Below are 27,555 nucleotides of genomic sequence, written 5' to 3'. Positions count from 1 at the left end.
TGGATCTCGTTAGAAAACACTGAAGTTCCTGCTAAGTTTAATAATTGTAATAGCACAAGAGTCTGTTCTTAGGATTACATTCAACTAAGAAAGCAGAAGGCAGTTCTAAGAGTCGAGGGGCATGAAAGGGAAGCAGTGGTTGGGAAGGGAGTGCGACAGGGCTGTAGCCTATCCCAGATGTTATTCAATCTGTGTATTGACCAAGCAGTAAAGGAAACAAAAGAAGAATTCGGAGTAGGTATTAAAATCCATGGAGAAGAAATGAAAACTTTGACGTTCGCCGATGACATTGTAATTCTGTCGGAGACAGCAAAGGACTTGGAAGAGCAGTTGAACGGAATGGACAGTGTCTTGAAAGGAGGATATAAGATGAACATCAACAAAAGCAAAACGAGGATAATGGAATGTAGTCGAGTTAACTTGGGTGATGCTGAGGAAATTAGATTAGCAAATGAGACACTTAAAGTAGTAAAGGAGTTTTGCTATTTGGGAAGCAAAATAATTGATGATGGCCGAATTAGTGAAGATATAAAATGTAGACTGGCAATGGCAAGGAAAGCGTTTCTGAAGAAGAGAAATTTGTTAACATCGAGTATAGATTTAAGTGTAAGGAAGTCGTTTCTGAAAGTATTTGTATGGAGTGTAGCCATGTATAGAAGTGAAACATGGACGATAAATAGTTTGGACAAGAAGAATAGAAGCTTTCGAAATGTGGTGCTACAGAAGAATGCTGAATATTAGATGGGTAGATCACGTAACTAATGAGGAGGTATTGAACAGAATTGGGGAGAAGAGGAGTTTGTGGCACAACTTGACAAGAAGAAGGGACCGGTTGGCCATCAAGGGATCACAAATTTAGCATTGGAGGGCAGTGTGGAGGCTAAAAATCGTAGAGGGAGACCAAGAGATGAATACTCTAAGCAGATTCAGAAGGATGTAGGTTGCAGTAAATACTGGGAGATGAAGAAGCTTGCACAGGTTAGGGTAGCATGGAGAGCTGCATCAAACCAGTCTCAGGACTGAAGACCACAACTACAAGATAAAAAAAAATGGACAAATTACTGTCTTAGCAACCAACTTCGAGTTTTAAGGCTACTCACCAAACAAGGGCCTTCGAGAACAGATAAGGTACAAACTGTTAAGTTGTCAATGGGCTCCCCGATGACGTCACTGCAGAAGTCCGACGCCTGGGTGTTCCTATTGACGTAATGTAGCACTGGCAGGTGCGGCGATGGATCGTCCCTCACGGAGCCCCATCCAGCCACGGTGAGCATCTCTTTACCTGCGTGGGGCAGAGTGATTAAGGACACACTGCTTTTCGAGTTCTCCATACCGCTGCATATGATATTAAACATACCTGGGAGAGGCTCCTGGGCAACACTGACTGTCTGCACATATTCAGTGAGCAAAAAAGGAGAGTACACCAGGAATACTGCCACATCGTTGTGATGGACGCCACTGGAAACATGAAGAAAAGTTAGGATCAGGGTACGGACGAGTAAGCGTTACGAACCTAAAAAAATAACTTTGAAACAAAAACAGAGCAAGCAATCTCTTCCAAATACTTCATCATCGTACATCTCTATAATTAAAACCAGCTGCTGGTGAACAGTCAGTACAGCGTTGCTTCGAGTTGCTCTGTGTTCCCCTGATTCCTTTGCCTGCTTTCCACAAACTGGTCCAGTCAGTGCTCTTGAAATTAGTCCCACTACTCAATGGCAATTTTTACGTGTTGTGCAAGGATTCCAGTAACGATGTGCGACAAGTTTCAAATGATTCCAAGAATGCTCACTCATATTAAGGGGGGTAGGACGTCAGACGGGCCGACTTGGAGCAGGAGAGGCACCACAGTACATTTCAATTTCCAGTGTCTATACTTTTACAAATAAATTCATAAAACTTTGTCAGCATGACCATGAAGGATTCAGAATTCGCACTCATAGCAGTGGAAGTTCTAAAACATAACGAAGTAATTTTTTTACGTGTGAAATTTGATCAGTTTTTTCACTTACTATTGGCAGCATTTGTTGCTATAGGTACACTTTTCTTCATAAGTAAGAGAGATTCTGCGAAGAATTTTGCACAGAATACAAAAAATACTGAAAGGTGTATGAAACTCTAGAATTTTCCAAATCTATTAAAAACTGTCGTAAAAACTGAAGTAATTATCTATAAAATTTGTGTTTTTCTGAACATGAAGTTTAAAATATAATAGTTCATTCGTTTTTTCATAAATTAAATAAATTCCAGAGTTTCATACACCCATGAGTATGGTATGTACGCTGTACAAAATTCATTGAAGAATCTCTCTAACTTATGAAGAAAAGTGTACCTATAGCAACAAATGCAGCCAGTAGAAATTGAAATAAGATGAAATTTGACATGTACAAAAAATGTATTTTGTTACGTCTTCGAACATCCACTGCAATGAATCCTTCGTGGTGATGCTGACAAAGGTTTATGAATTTATTTGTAAAAGTATAGACAGTAGAAATTAAATTGTCCTGAGATGCCTCTCCTGCTCCAAGTCGGCCCGTTTGGCGTCCTACCCCCCTTAATTTCAGTAGATACCGCAGACCATTCCATTCCATTGGTTGCCGCCCGCTGATAGAAGGTATTCGTGTGTGGGCAGAGTATGCTCCTTAAAGGCGAATCCATCGACGCAATGTGAACTGTAGGAATGCAAAAGAGTGAAGGATCTTACCCCGAAACTGCACAGTCATAAAAGTACCATCAACAGCCACCACAGCCATTCGACATCCCTGCATGATACCAGCCGAGAACTTGACTCACCCACCTCCATGACGAACACACTGAACTAAGTGACTGAGACATGCACTGGTAGGCCTATCTGGCCACCACTGCACTCCTCTTCGACGATTGACAAGTGTCAGACAAATATCGCAGTTCTTGATGAAGAAAATCTCTCGCCGTTGTTGTAGGTTCCATTTCGGATGCTCTCTTTGCCACATTCTTCGTACTGCTCGTCGCTTTTCAGTTTGTACTGTTTTTTTTCCAGTTGCCTCCAAAAATCAGTTCTCTTTTCTTTCTCGTCTGGGCACCTACAAACCGTAATTTATAGGTCCAAATCATCAGCTACCATTCGAATGACGTCGCTGTCGTGTTCGCTAGTCTCGCTGGACACTTACTATACCGACAAACTTTGCTGGCGTAAAATGACCTTTCATACAGGGTCCAAGCTTGAAAAAGATCCTTCGATGCTCTTTGGCAAAGACAAGACGTTCATTTAAGATGTCCGTGCATACTGTGTGACATGCCCTGAAATGTGGCTGGGCGTTGCGCAGATGAAGCTGAATAACTTTGATCCCAATAGAGGCCATCAGGTTTTATGAAATATATCTTCTCCCTGTCGAGCTTTTCGACGTCGATGTGCCAGTAGTCGATTGGCATACGCATATAAGAGAAATACCGAGTGATCAAACAGTCAGTATAAATTTGAAAACCTAATAAACCACGGAATAATGTAGATAGAGGGGTAAAAATCGACACACATGCTTGGAATGACATGGGCTTTTATTAGAACCACCCCATGTTGCTAGACGCGTGAAAGACCTCTTGCGCGCGTCGTTTCGTGGTGATCGTGTGCTCAACTTCCAGTTTCGTCATGCTTGGCCTCCCAGGTCCCCAGGTCTCAGTCCGTGCGATTATTGGCTTTGGGGTTACCTGAGGTCGCAAGTGTATCGTGATCGACCGACATCTCTAAGCATGCTGAAAGACAAAATCCGACGCCAATGCCTCACCATAACTCCGGACATGCTTTACGGTGCTATTAACAACATTCCTCGACTACAGCTATTGTTGAGGAATGATGGTGGACATATTGAGCATTTCCTGTACAGAACATCATATTTGCTTTGTCTTACTTTGTTACGCTAATTATTGCTATTCTGATCAGATGTAGCGCCATCTGTCGGACAGTTTTTGAACTTTTGTATTTTTTTTTTGGTTCTAATAAAAACCCCATGTCATTCCAATCATGTGTGTCAATTTGTACCACTCTATCTACATTATTCCGTGATTTATTCAGTTTTCAAATTTATACTGACTTTTTGCTCAACCGGTACTTTGCTCGCTTCAGGCAGTCCATGGGTACACTTACTTTTTGCTGATTTTATTCATCCTTCAGTAATAGAGACAGAAGTGCTGTATGGCATCTTAGTTCTACACAAGGACCAGGTGAGAGAACCGAGGACTGTTTCTTAGCCGGCCGGTGTGGCCGTGTGGTACTGGGCGCTTCAGTCTGGAACCGCGTGACCGCTACGGTCGTAGGTTCGAATCCTGCCTCGGGCATGGATGTGTGTGATGTCCGTAGGTTAGTTAGGTTTAAGTAGTTCTAAGTTCTAGGGGACTGATGACCACAGATGTTAAGTCCCATAGTGCTCAGAGCCATTTGAACCATTTTTTTTGACTGTTTCTTATCTAAATGATATCGACTCGCAGCATTTTGCCACCTCATTACGAATTATCTGTCATTGAGTCGAACGTCCTTTATCGGAGTTAACGAATGGAGGGATTCTGTCCTGCGATTCGAGCGATATGGGACCAGACTCGCAGAGCGGCGACCATCTGATTTGAGCGAGAGAGAGTTGACCCGCCACCGGAAGTGAATACCAGCCCCAGGAAGTGGATCGGCATTCCACCTCTCGCCACCGAAGCCTTCATTGCATACATATCCACATACGAATATTACCTCGGTTTTATGGACCTGAACATTAATTTTAGAATTCTGGTTACTTGTATTGTTAGTTAAGTCTACTCTACCTGTGTATATCACTACTGACTGAAATGCACGTTATTTGCAGGTCATGTAATGTTCGCTCTGTAATAGATTTCTGGCTGCAGCTTTAACTTAGATCTTGGTTTCCACATTGTAAATGATTCTGTTCAACAGAGATGGTAACAAGTAACTCTAACCCTTCTGTTTAATTAGGGCACCACGAAAGAAAAATATATTCAAGTGTCAACAGCAGCCGATCGTGTAGTACGAATGACAGCAATAACCAGAGGAACAAAATAGTAAGTTCAGTAGCAATCCAAACTCTAAAGGAATGGCATAGCGAATAGAAGTTCGGAGCGGTCTGTGCTCCGTCACAACACCAGCATTTAGCCCAGTACTGCCAGCACCTATCCTTTGGTCAATTGATAATTTGATGGGTACTTGGCAAACATATCTTCAACAGCTACTGCTGTTTTGCCAGGCCAGTAAAACTTCTGACATGGTCATCTTCCTTTGATGTTGTCTTCTAATAAACACAAATCAAGACATATTTTACAGTTTGTTGCCCATTGACTGCGCGAGACAAATGCATGTAGTAGGTGCTAGGCAGAGCTTCAAGCAGTGTCACAAGAATGCGTCCCAGACTCATGAACCCCGAACAGTCCAATTATGAGGCCTTAGGAGACGGTATAATTTTCTGCGCTCGCATTGTAATATATCTTTTGATATCGCAGCCAGCTGGCGTGAATGACAGCGGAGCAGCGGCACTACAGGTTGAGTCGGCCAGGCCCCAGCAGAAGCGCGACCGAGAGGTCACGTGGATTCGCGCGACACCTACTTCATTCTAAGGGAGTGGCCGCCACTTAGTCTAGATAGCACGCCAACTGAGCACAGTTAAATCTCTCGTGGCTGCTATTCGGATTTCGACTCTATTTAGAGGTTAACTTTCTGACCTATGTTCTTGGTGTTTATATTAAGTTGGTGCATAGATTCGTAACGTTTTAGTTTTGCTTGTCAGTATTCCGATTGCTATGACTTTACTTATCGATTGAAATTTCCTATTGTAGTTATTATTTGAGTTTACGTACTGTAATTTCTTCAGTTGGAGATAGTGAGTGGAGATGCGGACGCCAGGAAAGTACGCTGTAAAGAAAAAAAAGGACAAATAATTCTTCCATCTTCTGGCCTAAACGACCTATGTTTCATTGAGCCTCGTCTTGCAATATACTTTACATCCACTTCCGAACTCTACTCATAACCTTATAATGAAATCATGCAGAGCAAACTGCTAGTTAACATAGCACAGCAGGAAGACTGGCTGGCAAGCAAGCTTCCTTTAGCCCGGTTGCATTGGGCATAGCCTGGCTTGGATGGGAGTAAAGCAGCCTGCCCATTCCGCTGATAACGAGCGGCAACTTACCTGCCTGGCTAACAAGCATGGGCAGGTTAATAGCGGAGTGTGTACAACTCTGGCTGCGGCCGACCACGTTGCAGGAGAGCCGCGTAGAGACTCGCGACGGACAGGTGAGCACGCTTGCCGCAGGCTCTGCAGTCCGCTGTACGATTCCGGCGTCAGCTTCTGTTATGACCTCTGCCGTACTCAGGACAGGACTGAAGTCACTAACGAGGAGACGGTGAGGAGAGAGGGCCGGGCAGTTAACATTACAGAAAAGACTGAGGGGGAGCTGAATTATTGACGTACTTAAGTCTCTCACGATGCTTCCGCGATCTGTCCAACCGTGTACTCAAATAAGATGAGAGGCAGAATTGAGGATAATGAGTCGGTATCATCATGTGATCACTGTTTGTAATGGTCAGAGACAGCTCGGGAAACTTGAATTTCGTTTGTAAAATCGTGCTGAGCTGCAGAAGCAACCCCGAAAGAGGTCGCTGCTTCAAGGACTTCGCCAGCACTAGGATCGAACTTGGCGGAAACTTTAGCTGGATCTTCCCGTCAGAAGCTAGGTGCACAATCAAATCTCGAATCAATCCTCGTAATGAACTTTACAGCTGTGGCACATGAAATTGCACTTGGGGGAGGGGGGGGCGATAAGTTGGAAGTCAGCCCATGTCATTCCAAGAATGTGTGTCGATTTTTACCTCTTTTTCTACATTATTCCGTGGTTTATTAAGTTTTCAAATTTATACTGACTTTTTGATCACTCGGTATTTCTCTGATATGCGTATGCCAACCGACTACTGGCACATCGACGTCGAAAAGCTCGACAGGGAGAAGATATATTTCATAAAACCTGATGGCCTCTATTGGGATCAAAGTTATTCAGCTTCATCTGCGCAACGCCCAGCCACATTTCAGGGCATGTCACACAGTATGCACGGACATCTTAAATGAACGTCTTGTCTTTGCCAAAGAGCATCGAAGGATTTTTTTCAAGCTTAGACCCTGTATGAAAGGTCATTTTACGCCAGCAAAGTTTGTCGGCATAGTAAGTGTCCAGCGAGACTAGCGAACACGACAGCGACGTCATTCGAATGGTAGCTGATGATTTGGACCTATAAATTACGGTTTGTAGGTGCCCAGACCAGAAAGAAAAGAGAACTGATTTTTGGAGGCAACTGGAAACAAAACAGTACAAACTGAAAAGCAACGAGCAGTACGAAGAATGTGGCAAAGAGACCATCCGAAATGGAACCTACAACAACGGCGAGAGATTTTCTTCATCAAGAACTGCGATATTTGTCTGACACTTGTCAATCGTCGAAGAGGAGTGCAGTGGTGGCCAGATAGGCCTACCAGTGTGTGTCTCAGTCACTTAGTTCAGTGTGTTCGTCATGGAGGTGGGTGAGTCAAGTTCTCGGCTGGTATCGTGCAGGGATGTCGGATGGCTGTGGTGGCTGTTGATGGTACTTTTATGACTGTGTAGTTTCGGGGTAAGATCCTTCACTCTTTTGCACTCCTACAGTTCACATTGCGTCGATGGATTCGCCTTTAAGGAGCATACTCTGCCCACACACGAATACCTTCTATCAGCGGGCGGCAACCAATCGAATGGAATGGTCTGCGGTATCTACTGAAATTAAGGGGGGTAGGACGCCAAACGGGCCGACTTGGAGCAGGAGAGGCATCTCAGGACAATTTAATTTCCACTGTCTATACTTTTACAAATAAATTAATAAACCTTTGTCAGCATCACCACGAAGGATTCAGGATTCACATCCATTGCAGTGGAAGTTCGAAAACGTTTTAATATCCACTGCCCCACACTCTTTTCCTATTTCACTCAATGTTTGCCCTAAGTTTAGAAATCCTATTTGTTGCTAAATGGCCACAAGTACTTAGCACATATTTCCACTTAGTCAGGAGCCACTAAGTCTTTGTCCTCTTTCAAAATACTACGGAGTAAAGATACTGCTAGTCAAATTTACACAAAGTCATAACAAACACGTGGTTCGCGAATAAGTGCTTAATAACATTTTACACAATTTGAATTGCTAGACGCCTATCAGTTTTTTTGAAGCTGCCTTATAAACACACGAAAAATTGTGTTCTTTTTCGTAACTGGTATACGTTCCCCAATTCTTAATTTCTCCTCAGTAGCCTTTAAGTTTGGTTTGTTCGTTTTGCTGCTGTCGCAGCAGTGAAACTACCTACACAACATATATTTGCTATTCTGCAGTCAACGTTCAATTGATAGCACAGCCTGTTGGTAGACGCAGCACGCTCAACGGATCCCGTGGAGCTTTCCAGGCTTATGGAAACTCAAGTTGGCTGCTTTAACCATAGTGCTTCAGTACACATGTACTCTTGGGCCTCCGTTGCGGCAGGTGAAGCTGCTGCTTTATGGTTGAGGTGGAGCTAGGGGCAGGCAGGCTGGATGAAGAATTTGCACACCTCTGGCCGCACAGTGAGGACATCACGGAGAACCATTTCATCACTGCTACGGCGCAGGTCCCACCCTGCTCACATTGGGCTCGCGCTGCTCGGCCAGTATATCAAATTCCAGCTGGAGAAAGGCGCTGCCGTGCCTTTAATCAATGAACACTGATATAGCCAGCTCGGTTCGCTTCCGCTTCAACATGCCCCGTGCTGGGTCCTGTCTTACTGCTACAGGGACATAACACTCCTTGGAGAGCTGTCACTTGCGACTAAGTACAAAAATGTTGACCGCGTAGTAACCTTTCTAGTGGTGTAGTTCCATGCGGAAACTATCATTATAGGCTTACACCACTTTACGACTTTGGTTTCAAAATAGAGGACGAAGTTACTTTAGTGTCGTCCACAGGGTCTTTTTCTGATATTGACCCTCTCTAAAAGAAATATAGGATTGATTTTGAACCTTCACTTGGTTTTGCACGTAAACTTTTCGGCTCACATTTCTGCGATGCCTTGTGAGGTGCCTAAATTTTGCCGAGTTCGCCCACTCCATTTGCAGTTCGTGAGGCTGCTCAGACGGAATGAGTACCGATCGAGGGCGCAGGGTATTTCCTCGGTTTACACTAGTCATTGACCTATGCCTATGATGGTCATTAAAAAGCGATAGGCCCACTGCGTATCTCTGGTGATTTCCAGTCTATTATTAACTCGGCTGTACCCATGGCCCAGGGATGCCGGCACGGTAGCTAAGCAGAGGGTTAGCTGCCCTCTGTAATAAAACCCTGAGTGAACGGATCGACAATGAACTTGAACACGTGTCATCGGACGTCCGCCTCTGACAAATGCAATGAACATTAACGAACAAAATGACATCAGCAAAAAAGAAAAAAAGTTAGTCTTAGACTAGTAATCAAAACGATATCGGTCTCGTGTTCGAAACCCGCCACCGCTTAAATTTTGATTAATAATCAGCATCGGCGGCCGAAGAGGATGGGGGAGATGACAGAGGTTCAGGGTACTTTCCTATCCTTGCGGTGGGAAACTGTCACTAAAGGCGGAAAAATCAGCAATGATCAACGGCATGAGGATGCGGAAGGCAGTGAAAACTATTCCATTAACGACACATAACGTGTATCCACATGACATGGCCGCGCGGAATGGCCGCAAGGTGTAGGGCGCCATGTCACGGATTGTGCGGCCTCTCCCGCCGGAGTTTCGAGTCCTCCCACGGGCATGGGTGTGCTTGTTGTTCTTTACGTAAGTTAGTTTAAGTAATGTGTAAGTCTAGGGACAGATGACCTCAACAGTTTGGTCCCTTAGGAATTCACACACACAGGACATGTGGCCTGTATTTGAAAAAGTGTCACGATGATCTCTCCATTAGCAAAAATTCTCGAATAGTCCACCGTTCGGATCTCTGGGAGGGGACTTCCAAGGGGCAGGTGGCCATGAGGAAAAGACTGAATAGTCAACGAAGGGATAACGTTCTACGAGACGGGACGTGGAATGTCAAATGCTTGAACGTGGTAGGGAAGCTAGAAAATCTGAAAAGTGAAATGCAAATGCTCAATCATTAGCTGTCAGTGACGTGAAATGGAAAGAAAGATTTCTGGTCAGATGAGTATAGGGTAATATCAACAGCAGCAGAAAATGGAATAATAAGAGAAGGAATCGTTATGAATAGGATGGTAGGGAAGAGAGTGTGTTACTGTGAACAGTTCAATGATAAAGTTGTTCTTATCAGAATCGCCAGCAAATCAAGGTCGACAGCGATAGTTCAGGGATATGTGCCGATGTCACAAGCTGCAGTTGAAGAGATAGAGAAAGTATATGACGATACTGAAAGGGTAATACAGTACATGAAAGGAGATGAAAAGCTAATAGTCATGGGGGACTGGCATGCACTTGTAGGGGAAGGAGTAGAAGAAAAGGCTACTGGAGAATGTGAACTTGGGACAAGGAATGAGAGAGGAGAAAGACTTGGGACAAGGAGTGAGAGAGGAGAAACACTAATTGAGTTCTGCAATAAATTTCTACTAGTAACAGCGAATACTCTGTTCAAGAATCACATGAGGTGGAGGTCTACTTGGGAAAGACTGGGTGACACGAGAAGATTTCAGTTAGATTAAATCATGGTCAGACACAGACTCCTAAATCAGATACTATATTGTATGGCGTACCCATGAGCAGATATAGAATCAGATCACAATGTAGTAGTGATAAAGAAAAGGTTCATGTTTAAGAGATTAAACAGGAAGAATCAAAGTGCAAAGAAATGGGATATGGAAGTACAGAGGAATGACGAGATACGCTTTAAGTTCTCTAAGGAATAGCTCAGTAGTCAGTACAGTTGAAGAGGAATGAATATCTCTAGAAAGGGCAACTAAAGAAGTTTGAAAGAAAAACATAGGTACAAAGAAGGTAACTGTGAGGAAACACGGGTAACAGAAAAAGTACTTCAGCTGACAGGTGAAAGGACGTTCAAAAATGCTCAGGGAAGTTCAGGAAAACAGAAATATGTCGCTGAGGAACAAAATAATTAGGAAGTGCAGGGAAGCTAAGACGAAATGGCTGCATGAAAAATGTGAAGAAATTGAAAAAGAAATGATTGTTAGAAGGTCTGTCTCAGCATACAGGAAAGTCAAAACAACCTTCAGTGAAATTAAAAGCAAGGGTGGTGACATTAAAGAGCGTAATGGGAATTCCACTGCTAAATGCAGACGAGAGAGTGGATAGATGGAAAGAGCACATTGAAGGCCTGTAACAGGGGTAATATTTGTCTGGTGTGATAGAAGAATGAACAGGAGTGGATTTAAAACAGATAGGGGATCCAGTATTAGAATGATAATTTAAGAGAGCTTTGAAGGATTTAAGATCAAATAAGGCAGAAGAGATAGATAACATTCCATCAAAATTTCTAAAATCATAGGGGTAGTGGCAAAAAGAAAAATACACTATTCAAGTTGATGTATGATATATGAGACTGGCGACATACCATCTGATTTTCGGAAAAATATCATCCTCACAATTCCGGAGACTGCAAGACCTGACAAGTGTGAGAAATATTGCACAATCAGTCTAACAGCTCATGCATCCAAGTTACTGACAAGAATAACATACAGAAGAATGGAGAAGAAAATTGAGGAGCTGTTACATGACGATCATTTTAGCTTTAGGAAAGGTAAAGGCACGAGAGAGGCTATTCTGAAATTGCGGTTGATAATGAAGGAAAACTAAAGAAAAATCAAGACATGTTCACAGTATTTGTAGATCTTTCCAGGTCGACAATGTAAAATTTTCGGATTTCTGAGAAAAATAGGGATAATTTGTAGGGAGAGACGGGTAATATACAATATGTACAAGAGCCAAGAGGGAATAATAAGAGTGGACGACCAGGAACAAACTGCTCTGAATAAAAATGGAATAAGACAGAGATGTAGTCTTTCACCCCTGCTGTTCAATCTGTACATCTAAGAAGCAATAATGGGAATTTAAAAAAAATGTTCAGGAGTGAAATTAAAAATCGAGGTGAAAAGAAATAAATGATTGGATTCACAGGTGACATTGTTATAAGTGAAAGTGAAGATGAATTCCATCATGTGCTGAACAGAATGAACAGTCTAATGAGAATAGAATATGGATTGAGACTAAGTCGAAGAAAGACGAAAGTAATGAGAAGTAGCAGAAACGAGAACAACGAGAAATTTATCATCAGGGTTGATGATTACGAAGTAGATGAAGTTAAGGAATTCTGCTACCTAGGAAGAAAAATAAGCAGTGACAGAAGGAGCAAGGAGGACATCAAAAGGAGACTCTCAATGCCAAAAAGGGCATTCCTGGCAAAAAGAAGTGTACTAGTATCTAACATAGGCTTTGATTTGAGGAAGAAATTTCTGAAAATGTACGTTTGTTGTACAACATTGTATGGTAGTGAAACATGGACTGTGGGAAAACCGGAGCAGAAGAGAATGTAAGCATTTGAAATGTGATGCTACAGACGAATGTTGAAAATTAGGTAGACTGATAAGATAAGGAATGAGGAAGTTTTGCTTAGAATCGGAGAGGAAAGGAATATGTGGAAAACACTGACAAGGAGAAGGGACAGGATTACAGGACATCTGCTAAACCATCAGCGTATGACTTCCAAGGATATAAGAGGGAGCTGTAGAGGGCAGAAGCTGTAGAGGAAGACAGATATTGGAATACATTCAGCAGATAATTGAGTATGGAGGCAGCAAGTGCTACTCTGAAATGAAGAGATAGTCACAGGAGATGCAATCGTGGTGGGCTGCACCAAACCAGTCAGAAGACTGATGACTCCAAAAAGAAAAAAAAAAATTAACTTCTAGTTTAACGACGATCTTTATCACTTGCCTCATCAAAAGGATTTCTTGTGTAATCGGGTTGAGGACCAGTATTATTTGAAAATAGTTTTAAAGGATGTGTATCTCCAACCACCTATTAACGATGCTTCATGTCAGTTGCTTACTAAGGTAAAATCGTTGACCGTTTGGAGTTGCAACTGCGTCCCCAGATTTCCAAAAGTATTTAGAGTAACTGATTTATGGTATTCAGTACTGTGTTAGTTATTTATGCGGTTTATGCTTTGATTGGAACAGCACTTTACGCCCCATCGTCAAATACCTGGGGTACATTCTATGTGAGAAAGGCATCAAATTCATCCACGACCACATAAAGGTGATTATTAACATGTTAATCACACTCTAAATCAGCTGGAAAGGAAGGGTTTCAAATTTGTACAATCGGCTGCCTGTCAACAGGCTTTTCAACTCCTTAAGGATCTTCTCATTATGACTCTGAATCTCACGCCACACATGGCAGACCTGTCATTTACACTGGCACTGGATGCATTAAAATACGGCATTGCAGTGGTTTTGCAAGTTATCAAATGGTTCTGAATTCCCAACTGCCTTCGCCTCCAAAATGTTAAATGCTGCGCAGCTCATCTACTCCCAAATTGAGGAGGAGGATACTGCGACTTTTTATGGAGTCAAAACGTTTCATACGCATTCGCATGGCAGCAAAATTCATCTGTTGCCTGACCACAAACATCTGATTTGTTCAGGCATCAGTCTATGCAACTGGATAAGACAGTATTGCATCTACAGGTGTTGGGCGTCATTTGTAAGTCGGTATCATTACAAAATCCTTTTCTAGCCAACCACCGAACACGCTAACGCGGACGCCCTGTCTCATGTCTCTCTTTTGGCGAACGCGGGATTCGATCAGCAGGAAACTGTTTGTTTTGCGCTGAACCAACAGCTGGAAACAACCTTGGACGAATTCCCACTCAGGGCGTTCATGATCGCCTCGGCGTCAACCTGCAAGCCAGTCCTCCGCACGATAATGTTGACGGCCCAGAAGAGTCGTCCAAACATGTTTTCTGCCAAGGCAAGCCGATTTTTCACAAACATTTTGCACTGAACTACCAGCTCAACGCCTCACATGGTGTCGAAACATTGGCCACAGAGGACACTGACTGCAAGTCGTCATTACACTAGAGCTCTGACCCCATATACTCCAGGTCTTCCATATATCACGTTGGGGGATGACATCCATGAAGGCATTGGCCAAGTGGCGCGGACCTGGTGTCAGTGCCGAAATTGAACGCAGCATTTTCCACTGTGGACGCGATCCAAACCCTCTGATGTAAGGGTGAACATAGCTTTTGTGGGGCTGCTTCAGGAAGCTATGTGGTGGCTGATGGTGAATTCCCTCTCAAGAATTTGCCTGCAGTGCAGATGTCATCCTCATCCATCATTAAGGGGATTTTCGCTACTGGGGAGGCACATTCCTTTGGTGTCGAAAAATGGGCCTCTACTGACATCGACTCAGTTCAAGGCTTTCTATCAACACAACCACTTGGCCGTTTGACCACCGACCCCTTTCAAACTGCTTCCAATGAAAAGACAGAGCAGATGGTCCAACTTCAAAATTCAGCCACTTAAGTTCTTGTAAACATCATCAACCAATAATGGCTTGCACAGTTTCCTCGCAATCTTTTGGTCCACTCTGCCAATGGAGTCAATCCAGCTGAAATCCCGGACAGATGCAGGCATTGCACTCAATAAGATCTGGTGCATCCTGTGCATCATGACCATCCTGCATACAGGCCTGCCTAGAGCCAGCATCCGAGTTGGGCAGAAGCGATCATTGTGGGTCACAAGATATATCAGCTACAAACATCAAGAAAAGTGTTAGGTCTCCTCGGTTCAGAGAGCTCCCGAACCTGTACAGAAAATTGGAATAGAGATCACCATTAACATCATTTCCGCCTTTTTTATTGCTCATGAAAGCTACACATTGCATGTTGTACCACGATACAGCGAGACCTTTAGAGGTGGTGGTCCACATTGCTGAACACACGGGTATCTCTAATACCCAGTAGCACGTCGTCTTCCATTGACGCATGCCTGTATTCGTCGTGGAACTCTGTGCAAAAGTTCATCAAGACACTGTTGGTCCATATAGTCCCACTTCTCAACGGCGATTTGGCGCAGATCCCTCAGAGTGGTTGTTGGGTCACGTTGTCCATAAACAGCCACTTTCAGTCTATCACAGGCATGTTCAACAGGGTTCAAGTCTAAAGAACATGCTGGCCACTCTAGTCGAGAGATGTCGTTTTCCTGAAGGAAGTTATTCTCAAGACGATCACGATGGGGGCGCGAATTGGTCCATGAAGAAGGACGCCTCACTAATATGTTGCCGATATGGTTGCAGTATCGGTCGGAGGATGGCATTCACATATCGAATAGCCGTTACGGCGCCTTCCATGACCACCAGCGGCGTACGTCGTCCCACATAATGCCACCCCAAAACAGCAGGGAACTTCCACCTTGCTGCACTCGCTGGACAGTGTGTCTAAGGCGTTCAGCCTGACCGGGTTGCCTCCAAACACGTCTCCGATGATTGTCTGGTTGAGGCATTTGCGACATTCATCGGTGAAGAGAACGTGACGCCAATCCTGAGCAGTCCATTCAGCGTGTTGTTGGGCCCATCTGTACCGCCCTGCATGGTGTCGTGATTGCAAAGATCGACCTCGCCATGGACGTCGGGAGTGAAGTTGCGCATCATGCAGCCTATTTCGCACAGTTTGAGTCGTAACACTACGTCCTATGGATGCACGAAAAGCATTATTCAACATGGTGGCGTTACTGTCAGGGTTCCTCCGAGCCATAATCCGTAGGTTACGGTCATCCACTGCAGTAGTAGCCCTTGGGTGGCCTGAGCGAACATGTCATCGAGAGTTCCTGTGTCTCTGTATCTCGTATCATGTCCGAACAACATTACTGTGGTTCTCTCCGAGACGCCTAGACACTACCCTTGTTGAGAGCCCTTCGTGGCACAAAGTAACAGTGCGGTTTCGATCAAACCACGGTATCGACCGTCTAAGCATGGTTCAACTACAGACAACACGAGCTGTGTACCTACCTCCTGGTGAAATGACGAACAGATCGACTTTCGAACCCCCTCCGTCTAATAGGCGCATCTCATGCATGCATGCATGGTTATTTACATCTTTAGGGGGGTTAAGTGACATCTCTGAACAGTCAAAGGGACTGTGTCTGTGATATAATATCCACAGTCAACTTGTATCTTGGGGGGTTCTGCGAACTCAAGTGATACAAAACTTTTCTTGACGTGTGTATTTGGCACTGAGGCTGAGCGCTATTGCCTCATCTGACACTCCTAACAATTCTGTCTGTGACAGCAGTTGCAGGTGGACCCCTTGCCGTTGCCTCTGCCTGTCACTTTTGCAACAGACACTAGGGTCACATCTGGCTGAGTCTCTCACCTCATACCCCTCCTATGCCTCCCTTGCTGCAGTACAACCACCGTCCCAGCACTCCTGCCTGCGTGTAGGTGGGTGAGGGAATAACAGCTTGGGAATGTAAAGATGAGGAATCACTCCCTCCATGTAAACCGTCCCCCACACCATTGACACAGGGACGGTCGCATGATGTGGGCGTGGACGCGTTGAAAGACGTGCACTTCATCCACCATTCAGTGGTCGCATTTCATATTTCTAATCCACGCATTCTGGTATTCGGTAAACTAATAATTCAGGTAATATTAATAATTTATATGGGTTGCCTGATTTATTTGACGATTTTTACAGCTTGTCTCACACTGATCTGTGAGAGGAGCTTGGCGCCAGGAATTTTCTTTATTTGTGGGCGAGGGCAGCAGTCTTCCTAGTAGCCATGATGGCTCCCCGTTTCCTATCCTTTTTCCGATCGCTAGGGTAGCACGTGGTGGTGTTTGAAAGTTCAGTAGTGGCCAAAGTTTCTCCTGCTCTCAGTTTCCAAACCTGCCTTACCAACCTTGTAACTGATGTTTCTTCTCAACTTTAACGTCGCGAGGTCGCCTCCCTGTGAGATTCCGGACATCTTATTGGCCAGTTCAGGTGCGCGCCCGTTTTTCGCGGGCGGACGCCAACCGCCCGCAGCAGATGGATAGTCGGCAAAGAGGCAGTAGTCCGTTCTAGTGTGACCGTGCCTGAGGCCGGAGGTGCTGCTTTCAGGAGATGAAGTTCGGTAAGCATGAGTGCCGACGTGCACTGTAGATTCGCGCCCTGCGGCACAGAGGGAACCATTTAGGTCATTGTACTGTTGTGCGCTCCTTGAATTACGATTTATGCAATGTTTTCCGTGTTATAAGACTGTAGGGGTTTCCTTATACTGTCGGGCATAATGTGCGAGACGTGTTGGTTAGTCACAGCAACTTGCAGTACGGCACTAAAGTGCATACAGTCATGCTCACTTTTCCACTTTGTCCGACAGTAGCTCTTTCAGATCTCCTGTGTAAAATTCGACTCAGAATTTATGTCTTCCTAGCTTGAAAACTTGTGCCCCCTTGTCTTACGACACGTGGTGAGTGTCTGGCGCCCCTTCATGTTTCGTTAACGTAGTCGGACCGCGAGCCAAAGTTATATGAATAGTTTCGCGTCTTGCTGGTTCTATTCCTTTAGTACTGGAGGCTACCTAGCGATTCACCCACAGTAGTATCTTTCTCAGTCTATGGCTGATTCATGGTGGTGGTCGTTGCATGCCTGCAACCCCTTCCTTTAGTAAATTGGACCCCATTTGATAATAAGGCGATCGTCCGTAAAATTCCTTGTCTCCTGCTATCGTGGCTTATTATGAACTAGCGTTGGGCAAGCTGCTGAACTCAATTCTTTCTTCCCCCACCCCCATTTGATTGTATAATTGTTCAGTATTCAACTGTTAAATAAATGTGTCCCTTAATCTGTACATTCTACCTTTCAGTGCGTGAAACCATCCTTAGTGTCACAGTAGAATAATGAAGAACTATAACGGTTGCTACAAGGTCGTGCAGGTCTCGCGCCATTAATGATAGGATCAAGATTCAATATCGCGCGCCTGGCACGACCGTTGCACGCATGGCACCGATAATAGTAATAATAATTTTCAATTACCCCCATTGAAAAACTGGGAGTGTTCACGGCTCAGTGTGAGTACGTGAGCACTAAATCCACTTGGTGTGGTGGAAGTAGTGTCCCCTGTTTTACCTTGCTGGTTTAAAGAAAAGGAATATCAAAAATTAAAGCCCCTACACAGAGCGATAGTAACCTGTAAAATAAAACGAGCCACCGCTTTTAGCGTCTTCGACCCCTAATAACTCCACCATGTGTCTTGCTGGAGTAGGGCCTCAGCCAATGGTCTTAAATCAGCTGCACACTCCATGCGCGTGTTATTTGTCTACCCTTCGGCCCCTGCCGCCACTAGCACTGGACAGGACATTTCAGTCCTACGTGCCTATTTCAGTGGGTTAGGATTTAACATCCCCATCAGCGGACGTTAGTGATAGCAGAGCGGAGGCACTACATGTACTTGGTCAGGCACACCAAAGCCGTAATTAACAATGTCAGACTATGGTTAAGTGAATAGCATACCCCTGAAAAGCTAACAAGATATGAACCCAGTGACCTGTACAGTGGGCAGATAGCTCCCTATATGATCATGTGAGATGTATGAAGGAAAAGGTCTCACAACAGAAACAACTGAGCATCTTAATTTAAAGAGTGGTGGTCCAATTAAAAATTAAATATAATCATAGCTCACATAGATATAATGGTAAAGAGGTTTCATTGATCTAATAAATGAAACCACAGGTCCCAATAAAATCTTGTTAATTACGAAGATTCATTAACTTGATTAAAGTCATTGAATAGGCAAAACAAGTAATTATAAAATGCAAAAGATTAAAATGAACTAGAAAGGATAAGTTATAATCCTTTGGCATAGGTGGATAGAAAATGAAATGGTGCAAGGAAACTGCCTATGGTTGCCGCATTATTATGAGATAAAGAACAGACCCATAAAAGAACATTTAAACACCGGTTCCCGTAACTAAGGACATATTGAGTTTAACTAGCTGTCTGTGTCGATTAATTTAGAAAAGCCATTACTTGAGCAAACGACTTCGCGGTCCCCTCATCATGAGGCAGGCGAATGCTGGTGTGCCTACCATCATTCTAAAATTCAGGTGCAGAGGATGGCTGCATTGACAGAATTATAAGTGCAGTCTTGACATCGTTAAGACGAAGTGGTTACCCTCTGGATATCTAAAATGGGGTCGTCATTCTCCGGAGATTTAAGGCAAAGCGTGTCTCTGCTCTTCTTCTCAAAATATTGCTGTTTCTGCCAGTACGAAGTTCTCATTAATAAATTGTGGTAGTCCTTCCTAGTTCCAACAAATGAAAAATTTATAACTTCAGCAATAATCATCCGACTCCTAAAGAATCTTCTGTGATTAACAACTAGTACACATTTCTCTCTTAAAGTGGGACGAAAAGCAGAAGTTCTCTCCCACTATGAGAGTGGCTTCAAATTGTAGCCCATGATAGGAGCTGCACGTATGTACAGATGAGTTTTGCTCGCCACTACAAAAGTAATTCCCGTGAACCAATCCTGGACTCCCTTACAAAATTTAAATATCCATTACGTCTGACCTGCTTTGAATCCAATACATTTTTGTAGTTATGAGTGCGTCATGTTTGACATCCCTTTGCAGATTTGTATCTCTTTAGAAATCAGTCTTCATGCTGCCCTGGACAGTGGAAGGTTACAGTTCGCCAAATACCTTCTTCAACCCTCTGCTTGCCAATGAACCTATGTGTCCTTCACTTTATCACAGTCAGTCAGCGGACCCAGACTACAGCGCAACATAACACATCTCGTTCACCGAAATAATAATCCTACTTTGGACATTGACAACCTGGCTCACATTCACACTCCGCTCATGACAACCACGGGTGTAGTCGTATCAGGTACAGACACTTCACATCTTGTGCGAAATCGTAAATTTGGGATGTGTTAGTGCTCCTAGAAAGTCGAATCCTACTGAATGGTTCTTCACATAACTCGCTAATTTGAAGTTGCATCAGTGACATAACATGTACTCGACAAAAACAAAATCCGTCATTTGTAGATTCTATGAACAGTTATACAAAGTTAGAAATAAGTTGTTGTTGTTGTTGTGGTCTTCAGTCTTGAGACTGGTTTGATGCAGCTTTCCATGATACTCTATCCTGTGCAAGCTTCTTCATCTTCCAGTACCTACTTCAGCCTACATCCTTCTGAATCTGCGTAGTGTATTCATCTCTTGGTCTCCCTCTACGATTTTTACCCTCCACGCTGCCCTCCAATAATAAATTGGTCATCCCTTGATGCCTCAGAACATGTCCTATCACCCGAACCCTTCTTCTGGTCAAGTTGTGCCACAAACTTCTCTTCTCCCCAATCCTATTCAATACTTCCTCATTAGTTATGTGATGTACCCATCTAATCTCCAGCATTCTTCTGTAGCACCACATTTTGAAAGCTTATATTCTCTTCTTGTCCAAACTATTTATCGTCCATGTTTCACTTCCATACATGGCTACACTCCACACAAATACTTTCACAAATGACTTCCTGACACTTAAATCTATACTCGATGTTAACAAATTTCTCTTCTTCAGAAACGCTTTCCTTGCCATTGCCAGTATACATTTTATATCCTCGATTACATTCCACTATCCTCGTTTTGCTTTTGTTGATGTTCATCTTATATCGTCCTTTCAAGACGGTATCCATTCCATTCAACTGCTCTTCCAAGTCCTTTGCTGTCTCTGACAGAATTACAATGTCATCGGCGAACCTCAAAGTTTTTATTTCTTCTCCATGGATTTTAATACCTACTCCAAATTTTTCCTTTGTTTCCTTTACTGCTTGCTCAATATACAGATTGAATAACATCAGGGAGAGGCTACAACCCTGTCTTACTCCCTTCCCAACAACTGCGTCCCTTTCATGTCCCTCGACTCTTGTAACTGCCATCTGGTTTCTGTACAAATTGTAAATAGCCTTTCGCTCCCTGTAATTTACCCCTGCCATCTTTAGAATTTGAAAGAGAGTATTCCAGTCAACATTGTCAAAAGCTTTCTCTAAGTCTAAAAATGCTAGAAACGTAGGTTTGCCTTTCCTTAATCTTTCTTCTAAGATAAGCCGTGAGTTTAGTATAGCCTCACGTGTTCCAGTATTTCTACGGAATTCAAACTGATCTTCCCCGAGGTCGGCTTCTACAAGTTTTCCATTCATCTGTAAATAATTCGTGTTAGTATTTTGCAGCTGTGGTTTATTAAACTGATTCGTTGGTAATTTTCACATCTTTCGACACCTGCTTTCTTTGGGATTGGATTTATTATATTCGTCTTGAAGTCTGAGGTTATTTCACCTGTTTCGTACATCGTGCTCACCAGATAGTAGTTTTGTCAGGACTGGCTCTTCCAACGCCGTCAGTAGTTCCAATGGAATGTTGTCTACTCCGGGGGCCTTGTTTCGACTCAAGTCTTTCAGTGCTTTGTCAAACTCTTCACGCAGTATCGTATCTCCAATTTCATCTTCATCTTCATCCTCTTCCATTTCCATAATATGGTCCTCAAGTACGTCGCCCTTGTATAGACCCTGTATATACTCCTTCCACCTTTCTGCTTTCCCTTCTTTGCTTACAACTGGGTTTCCATCTGAGCTTTTGATGTTCGTACAAGTGGTACTCTTATCTCCAAAGGTCTCTAATTTTCCTGTAGGCAGTATCTGTTTTACCCCTAGTGGGATAAGCCTCTATATCCTTACATTTGTCCTCTAGCCATCCCTGTTTAGCCATTTTGCACTTCCTGTCGATCTCATTTTTGAGACGTTTGTATTCCTTTTTGCCTGCTTCACTTACTGCATTTTTATATTTTCTCCTTTCATCAATTAAATTCAATATTTCTTCTGTTACCCAAGGATTTCTACTAGCCCTCATCTGTTTACCTACTTGATCCTCTGCTGCCTTCACTACTTCATCCCTCAAAGCTACCCATCCTTCTTCTACTGTGTTTCTTTCCTCCATTCCTGTCAATTGTTCCCTTATGCTCTCCCTGAAACTCTGTACAACCTCTGGTTGGAAAAGAGTGGCAACATTGAATGTAGAAAATATGCAATGACACCTAGATAGAAAATCTGATAACGATCACGAGAGGCAAAACTGTGCACTTTGCAAAGCTACGTGTTTTGTTTGTAACAAATGTTCACATGACGGCACCGTCTGCTAAGCCATCCACGGCATGCGCCATGGCACAGCACGACACTGAACATTGTCATCCCCATACTATCAGCCGGTATACTGCTCCGCTCAAACTGACTGTATAACTAGTCATCAACAACATGTACTTGGATTTCCAGGTGGATGCTGTAGCTTCTATATCCTTAATAACATTAAATCACACTTTTGAATAGTCGCACCCCATTTTTAGGCAAATAGAAGTCGGTCGGCATCGAAAAGGATTCGGTTTGTCGTTCTAAAATGTCATTTTCTGTATTTTTTTTTTCACAAGCAGCAACTCACATTTGTTGATTCGATGCCTTTGCCGCTTTCGGTTTCAGGTACAGGGTTCAGTTAAAATCATCTTTATTAATGTTCCTTTGGTGATTGTGTCGCTTTATGCAAAGACTTCTCCCATTTCTTGGGACCTAATCTGGGAAACGAATGAAATATCGGAAGACGCAGCATTAAATCGTAATTCCGCTATTTTTTTTTCCTTGGCTGAATCGATTCTTTTGTTACCAAGGAAGTAGTTAAATCGAAAATAAATTGTTAGTGGTGTATCTACATGTACATCTACATTTATACTCCACAAGCCACGCAACGGCGTGTGGCGGAGGGCACTTTACGTACCACTGTCATTACCTCCCTTTCCTGTTCCAGTCGCGTATGGTTTGCGGGAAGAACGACTGCAGGAAAGCCACCGTGCGCCCTCGAATCTCTCTGATTTTACATTTGTGATCTCCTCGGGAGGTGTAAGTAGGGGGAAGCAATATATTCGATATCTCATCCAGAAACGCGTCTTCTCGAAACCTGGACAGCAAGCTACACCGCGATGCAGAGCGCCTCTCTTACAGAGTCAGCCACTCGAGTTTGCTAAACATCTCCGTAACGCTATCACGCTTACCAAATAACCCTATGACGAAACGCGCCGCACTTCTTTGGATCTTCTCTATCTCCTGTGTCAACCCGACCTGGTACGGATCCCACACTGATGAGCAATACTCAAGTATAGGTCGAACGAGTGTTTTGTAAGCCACCTCCCTTGTTGATGGACTACATTTTCTAAGGACTCTCCCAATTAATCTCAACCTGGCACCCGCCTTACCAACAATTAATTTTTTATGATCATTCCACTTCAAATCGTTCCGTACGCATACTCCCAGATATTTTACAGAAGTATCTGCTACCAGTGATTGTTCCGCTATCATATAATCATACAATAAAGGATCCTTCTTTCTATGTATTCGCAATACATTACATTTGTCTACGTTAAGGGTCAGTTGCCACTCCCTGCACCAAGTGCCTATCCGCGGCAGATTTCGCTGCAATTTTCTAATGCTGCAACTTCTCTGTATACTTCAGCATCATCCGCGAAAAGCAGCATGGAACTAGCTACACGGTGATGCCCTTGGTGGCAATTAAAAGACATAATGACCCTATTCAGATTTGTGTCGATTTTAAGTCTTCTATCAACGTTCAATGTAATATGGAGGTTCACCTTATTCCAAACGCAAAAGAGCTAAGGCGTAAGGGGAACAGTCCTAGTCTACCATGGATGTAGTCGCCTCTTACATATAGGCACGATTAGTTGCAGGGTAACAGCGTTTCATGACAATCGATGCGCCTTCCGGGCTCTAGCAGTGTAATTTATTAGCTACTTATGTCGCTAGTGGTTCCCTAACATTTCAGAAATACTTACAGCAGAAATATACACAGAACATCACGAGTTGCTAGGTATTTATATCACATTACAATCGTTTAGCGTATCCGGAAACAGCAATCATCAATTTCAACTGGCTGTTTCATAGGTTTAGAGTTAGTGGGTTCAAATTAAATTATAAGGTAAGGAAGTGGTCGTCAGAAGGACAGAATCGGCATAGGGCCCATGTCTGCCAAACTTTCGCGTGAAATCAGACGGGTTCTTAAGGACATTTCTCTCCATTGACCACTCCACACGAGCCATGGGTTGCATGTACATTAACAACGGCGCTATGTGGTTACTTGTTGATGGACTCTCTCTACTTTCCTATATGTTCTCTGGGCGTCTTCAACGACATCAGCAGCTATAGTCCGAGTTTTCGGGTCAACCATTGCCATACGGGGAACACCACAAACCATGACATCTCGTAAAATCGGGTGTACTGCCGGTAGACGCGGACCACCGGCAGTACACCCGATTTTACGAGATGTCAACAAATCGCCGGGAAAGTCTTAGAAATTACACCACAAACCATTATAGCTGGCATTAGTCTACCACATCGGGAAAGTTACGCTTCTTATGTGAAAGTATCAACAGGTCTGACCATCACCTCTTTTCAATCTGCATTGGATTATAAAGTAGAACAGGTTGGTTGGAACTTTAAAGGACCAAATGAAGAAAATGAAGGCGACGTCGATCCCTGATGAAACCCTGATACATTTCTTAAATTTATGTATACGTACTAACATATGCAGCCGTAATCCAGCCAAAATGCCACACCAGCTAAATCACTGTGCCCATTTTGATCTCTGAGCCCAGTTCTCGCAGCGACGCCCATACTACAATGGGAGCTGTCCAGTCTGATTTCGCCCGAAGAGACATACACAGGGGTGTTCTGATTGGCCATGGGTGGTATCGTTTGTTTCAAGTGGCCATCGAAAAACATCACCTTGCGCAACATGGCAACTAGCTCTGGCCGTGACAATGGAAAGATGTTATCCGTCCAACACATTCTATCCTGGGCCAAAGCAGCCACGTGAGACTGTCACCGCTATTCAGTGATGGCAACAATTCTCAGCCAGGCCAAGTCCAGACTGCCGCCTCTCAGACAGTTCGACGAAGTTTCATGTCATTGCCCCTGCAATGCTCACGCTCAGTCTCCGGCCCTAGGGTTGGCACCGCACATGTAGACCACAGTGACGATAAACTGTGGTGAAGCGGTGGAAGAAAAATTACTCTCCCAGTCTCTGCTACGCCAAAAACTGTCATATAGCCGTAGGCAGGAATGTCCATCTCTCCAGCCGAGTCATGTCACCAACCACAGTTTCTCCCCACACATCAATGCCCCCCTGTGCTGTTTAATGGGGTAAGGGATCAAATATTCCTCTAATCCAGAACTATGGAAATAGACTAGGAGAATGGTAGCAAAATTATTTGCCTAGTACCAAATGGTAACAATTCCGAATGAAATTTATCGGAACATGCAATCTCCCAATAGCATAGAAAGGAAGAAAACTAAGACATTAAAGAGAATTTTCTGGTGTTTACTGATGGCTGCACTCTACATTTTGCAGTCCTAAAAAATATGGCACACCAAGTCAATCTGTAGTCAGATATAGACAGGAAAAGTTTTAAAGAACCTCAATAGGAAAAAAAATTACGAACATTACCAACCTTCAACATTTAGTAATTGATAATGGTGAAATTATAAAGGGTCTATGAAAGTGAATGTTGTCGTATTGGCCAATGAGAAGGCAATCTCGTGAAAACAACATGAACCTCTTTCAAATGCAACCATAGTGTCTTAAGCGAAGCGTTAGTCCTGAGACAATTAACTCCAAGGTTATTTTTCCAAAAAAATTAGTTAACGCATGTAAGCTATTTTCGAATAATTGAAGAGTAATTGCAACCCATAAATCAGAAAAATAAATCTCTACAATAAGGAACACATGTGTTCTCTTTTATGTCATTTGAAGACGAACTGCCACAGCATGAAAGATATACCTAGTTGGACCTGTCAGTTGATGTGTTTCGTACCTGCTGTGAATGGATGAGCAGCTAACTGATTTTCGGATGATGTACCAGGTAGTTATGAGTACAGAGAAACTACTCGCAGGGCTCCAGTGGAGGCTGTAATTATCGTGTGGTAGCGAAACCTGGTAGATATTGTAATATGTTAATGCGGAGCCTATTTACGCTACGGAAAAAGTTAATTTCAATTTTGACTAGCAGGTGCAAATCTGGCGCTCTGACCACAAGTAAGATGTACCGAAATCTTTCTGTATTTAAACCATTAGGTATGTATCATGGGCAGAAAAGGTCAAACAAGTGAGAAAGGCATAAAACTGATTTTATTATTAACCGCCACGAACACAGTTTGTTCAGCATGAGCCCCGGAGACGGCGACGAGATGCTGCACAGCGGCAGATTTGCACCTGGTGGCTACAATTAGAACTAATTTTTTTCCGTCGTAAATTCGTTTCTTGTTAACGCATTAGCATATATAGCACGTTTCGCTGCCATATGATAATTACACACCGCACTGGACATCTATGAGTAACTGCACTTTAATTATCGCATTTTGTGCCTGAAAATGGAATCTTGTGGCTTTGAAGTCGATACCTGTTTAACGTGGGGTCTTTAAGCATAGATTTTTTGGGAAACGATACAGGAAGGCAGTAAACAGCATTAAAAACTGCTCTCCCTAATAGACTTTGACACGATCAGAGCATTGGCTGTCTTCTTCATTTCAGAAACTGCCGCCATCGGTGTGACAAGTTGTACTACGACCTCCTGTTCACCTATGTGAATTCACCTGTCTCCATATATGTAGTTGTCATTCCTGCTACGACAGCCTTGCTACAATTTTTCTAATAATTTTATTATTATTTCCTGCAAGTAATAGCGTGTTGCACACCTGAAACAATAAAGCCATTAGCAATCATATTTGAATGAAATCTGTGTGAAAGAACACAAGTCTGAGACAGAAATTAATATACAACCCTCCCTTAACATCTCTTCTCTCAGAGTAATGTTGCAGATATAACTCACGTAGAGCCTTATTACAAGAAACTTACTGCACTGTATAGTAGTTCTGATGCACAATCTGCTCTACTACTCGTCGCCTCTGTTCTGTTCCTTCGACGACCGTCAGATCGTATTCCCCGGCGACAGCCTGCAAATAACATTGCTAAGAGTCAGTAAATACAAATTGTTCACAGCGTCTTAAGAGTTAGGCGTGATTCAAATGATTTAAGTATGCATCAAAACTTATAGGTAACAAACTGTACGTTTGTTATAAATATTTAAGCATACAACAACTAACATCAGGAGGAAACCTCTCAGAAACACGTTTCGGGAGTCAACCTTCCGTCATCTCAGTGTCTAAATTAATCCTGCAGAAACACGTACTCCAAATGCTAACTTGGTCAAAATATAAAAACAAGTACATTCATTTGGGCATTAAGACCTCGCCTTATTTTAAAAATGGCAACATCAGATTCTCTATTCCCCTTATCCGTGTTGCCGCCCATCCACCGAAGCCTTCCTTTCGTAAAGTGGTAAACGCTGATCACATGAGCTGCGTCTCCATGCATTGCTTGTTCGTACACATGTGTATCTTCATGCACCGTTATTCGGACACAAGTGTACGACTCTGACAGACTACAC

The 27,555-nt window shown here is 43.3% G+C and overlaps 1 protein-coding gene across 2 annotated transcripts in view; it reads right to left on the bottom strand.

Moving 5' to 3' along the window:
* Positions 1-27,555, bottom strand: part of LOC126285078 (trypsin-like) — a 160,887-nt gene that overhangs the window by 34,852 nt on the left and 98,480 nt on the right. For both annotated transcript variants that reach the window (XM_049984403.1, XM_049984410.1), the window contains exons 4-6: positions 26,964-27,061; positions 1,358-1,458; positions 1,101-1,282 (exon numbers count right to left, since the gene is read on the bottom strand). In XM_049984403.1, coding sequence (XP_049840360.1) covers positions 1,101-1,282; positions 1,358-1,458; positions 26,964-27,061 — 381 coding nt within the window. The remainder of the gene's footprint in view (positions 1-1,100; positions 1,283-1,357; positions 1,459-26,963; positions 27,062-27,555) is intronic.

The sequence above is a fragment of the Schistocerca gregaria genome, chromosome 1 (assembly GCF_023897955.1).
Source record: "Schistocerca gregaria isolate iqSchGreg1 chromosome 1, iqSchGreg1.2, whole genome shotgun sequence".
NCBI lineage: Eukaryota > Metazoa > Arthropoda > Insecta > Orthoptera > Acrididae > Schistocerca > Schistocerca gregaria.
This window is presented reverse-complemented; position numbering and strand designations above follow the sequence as displayed.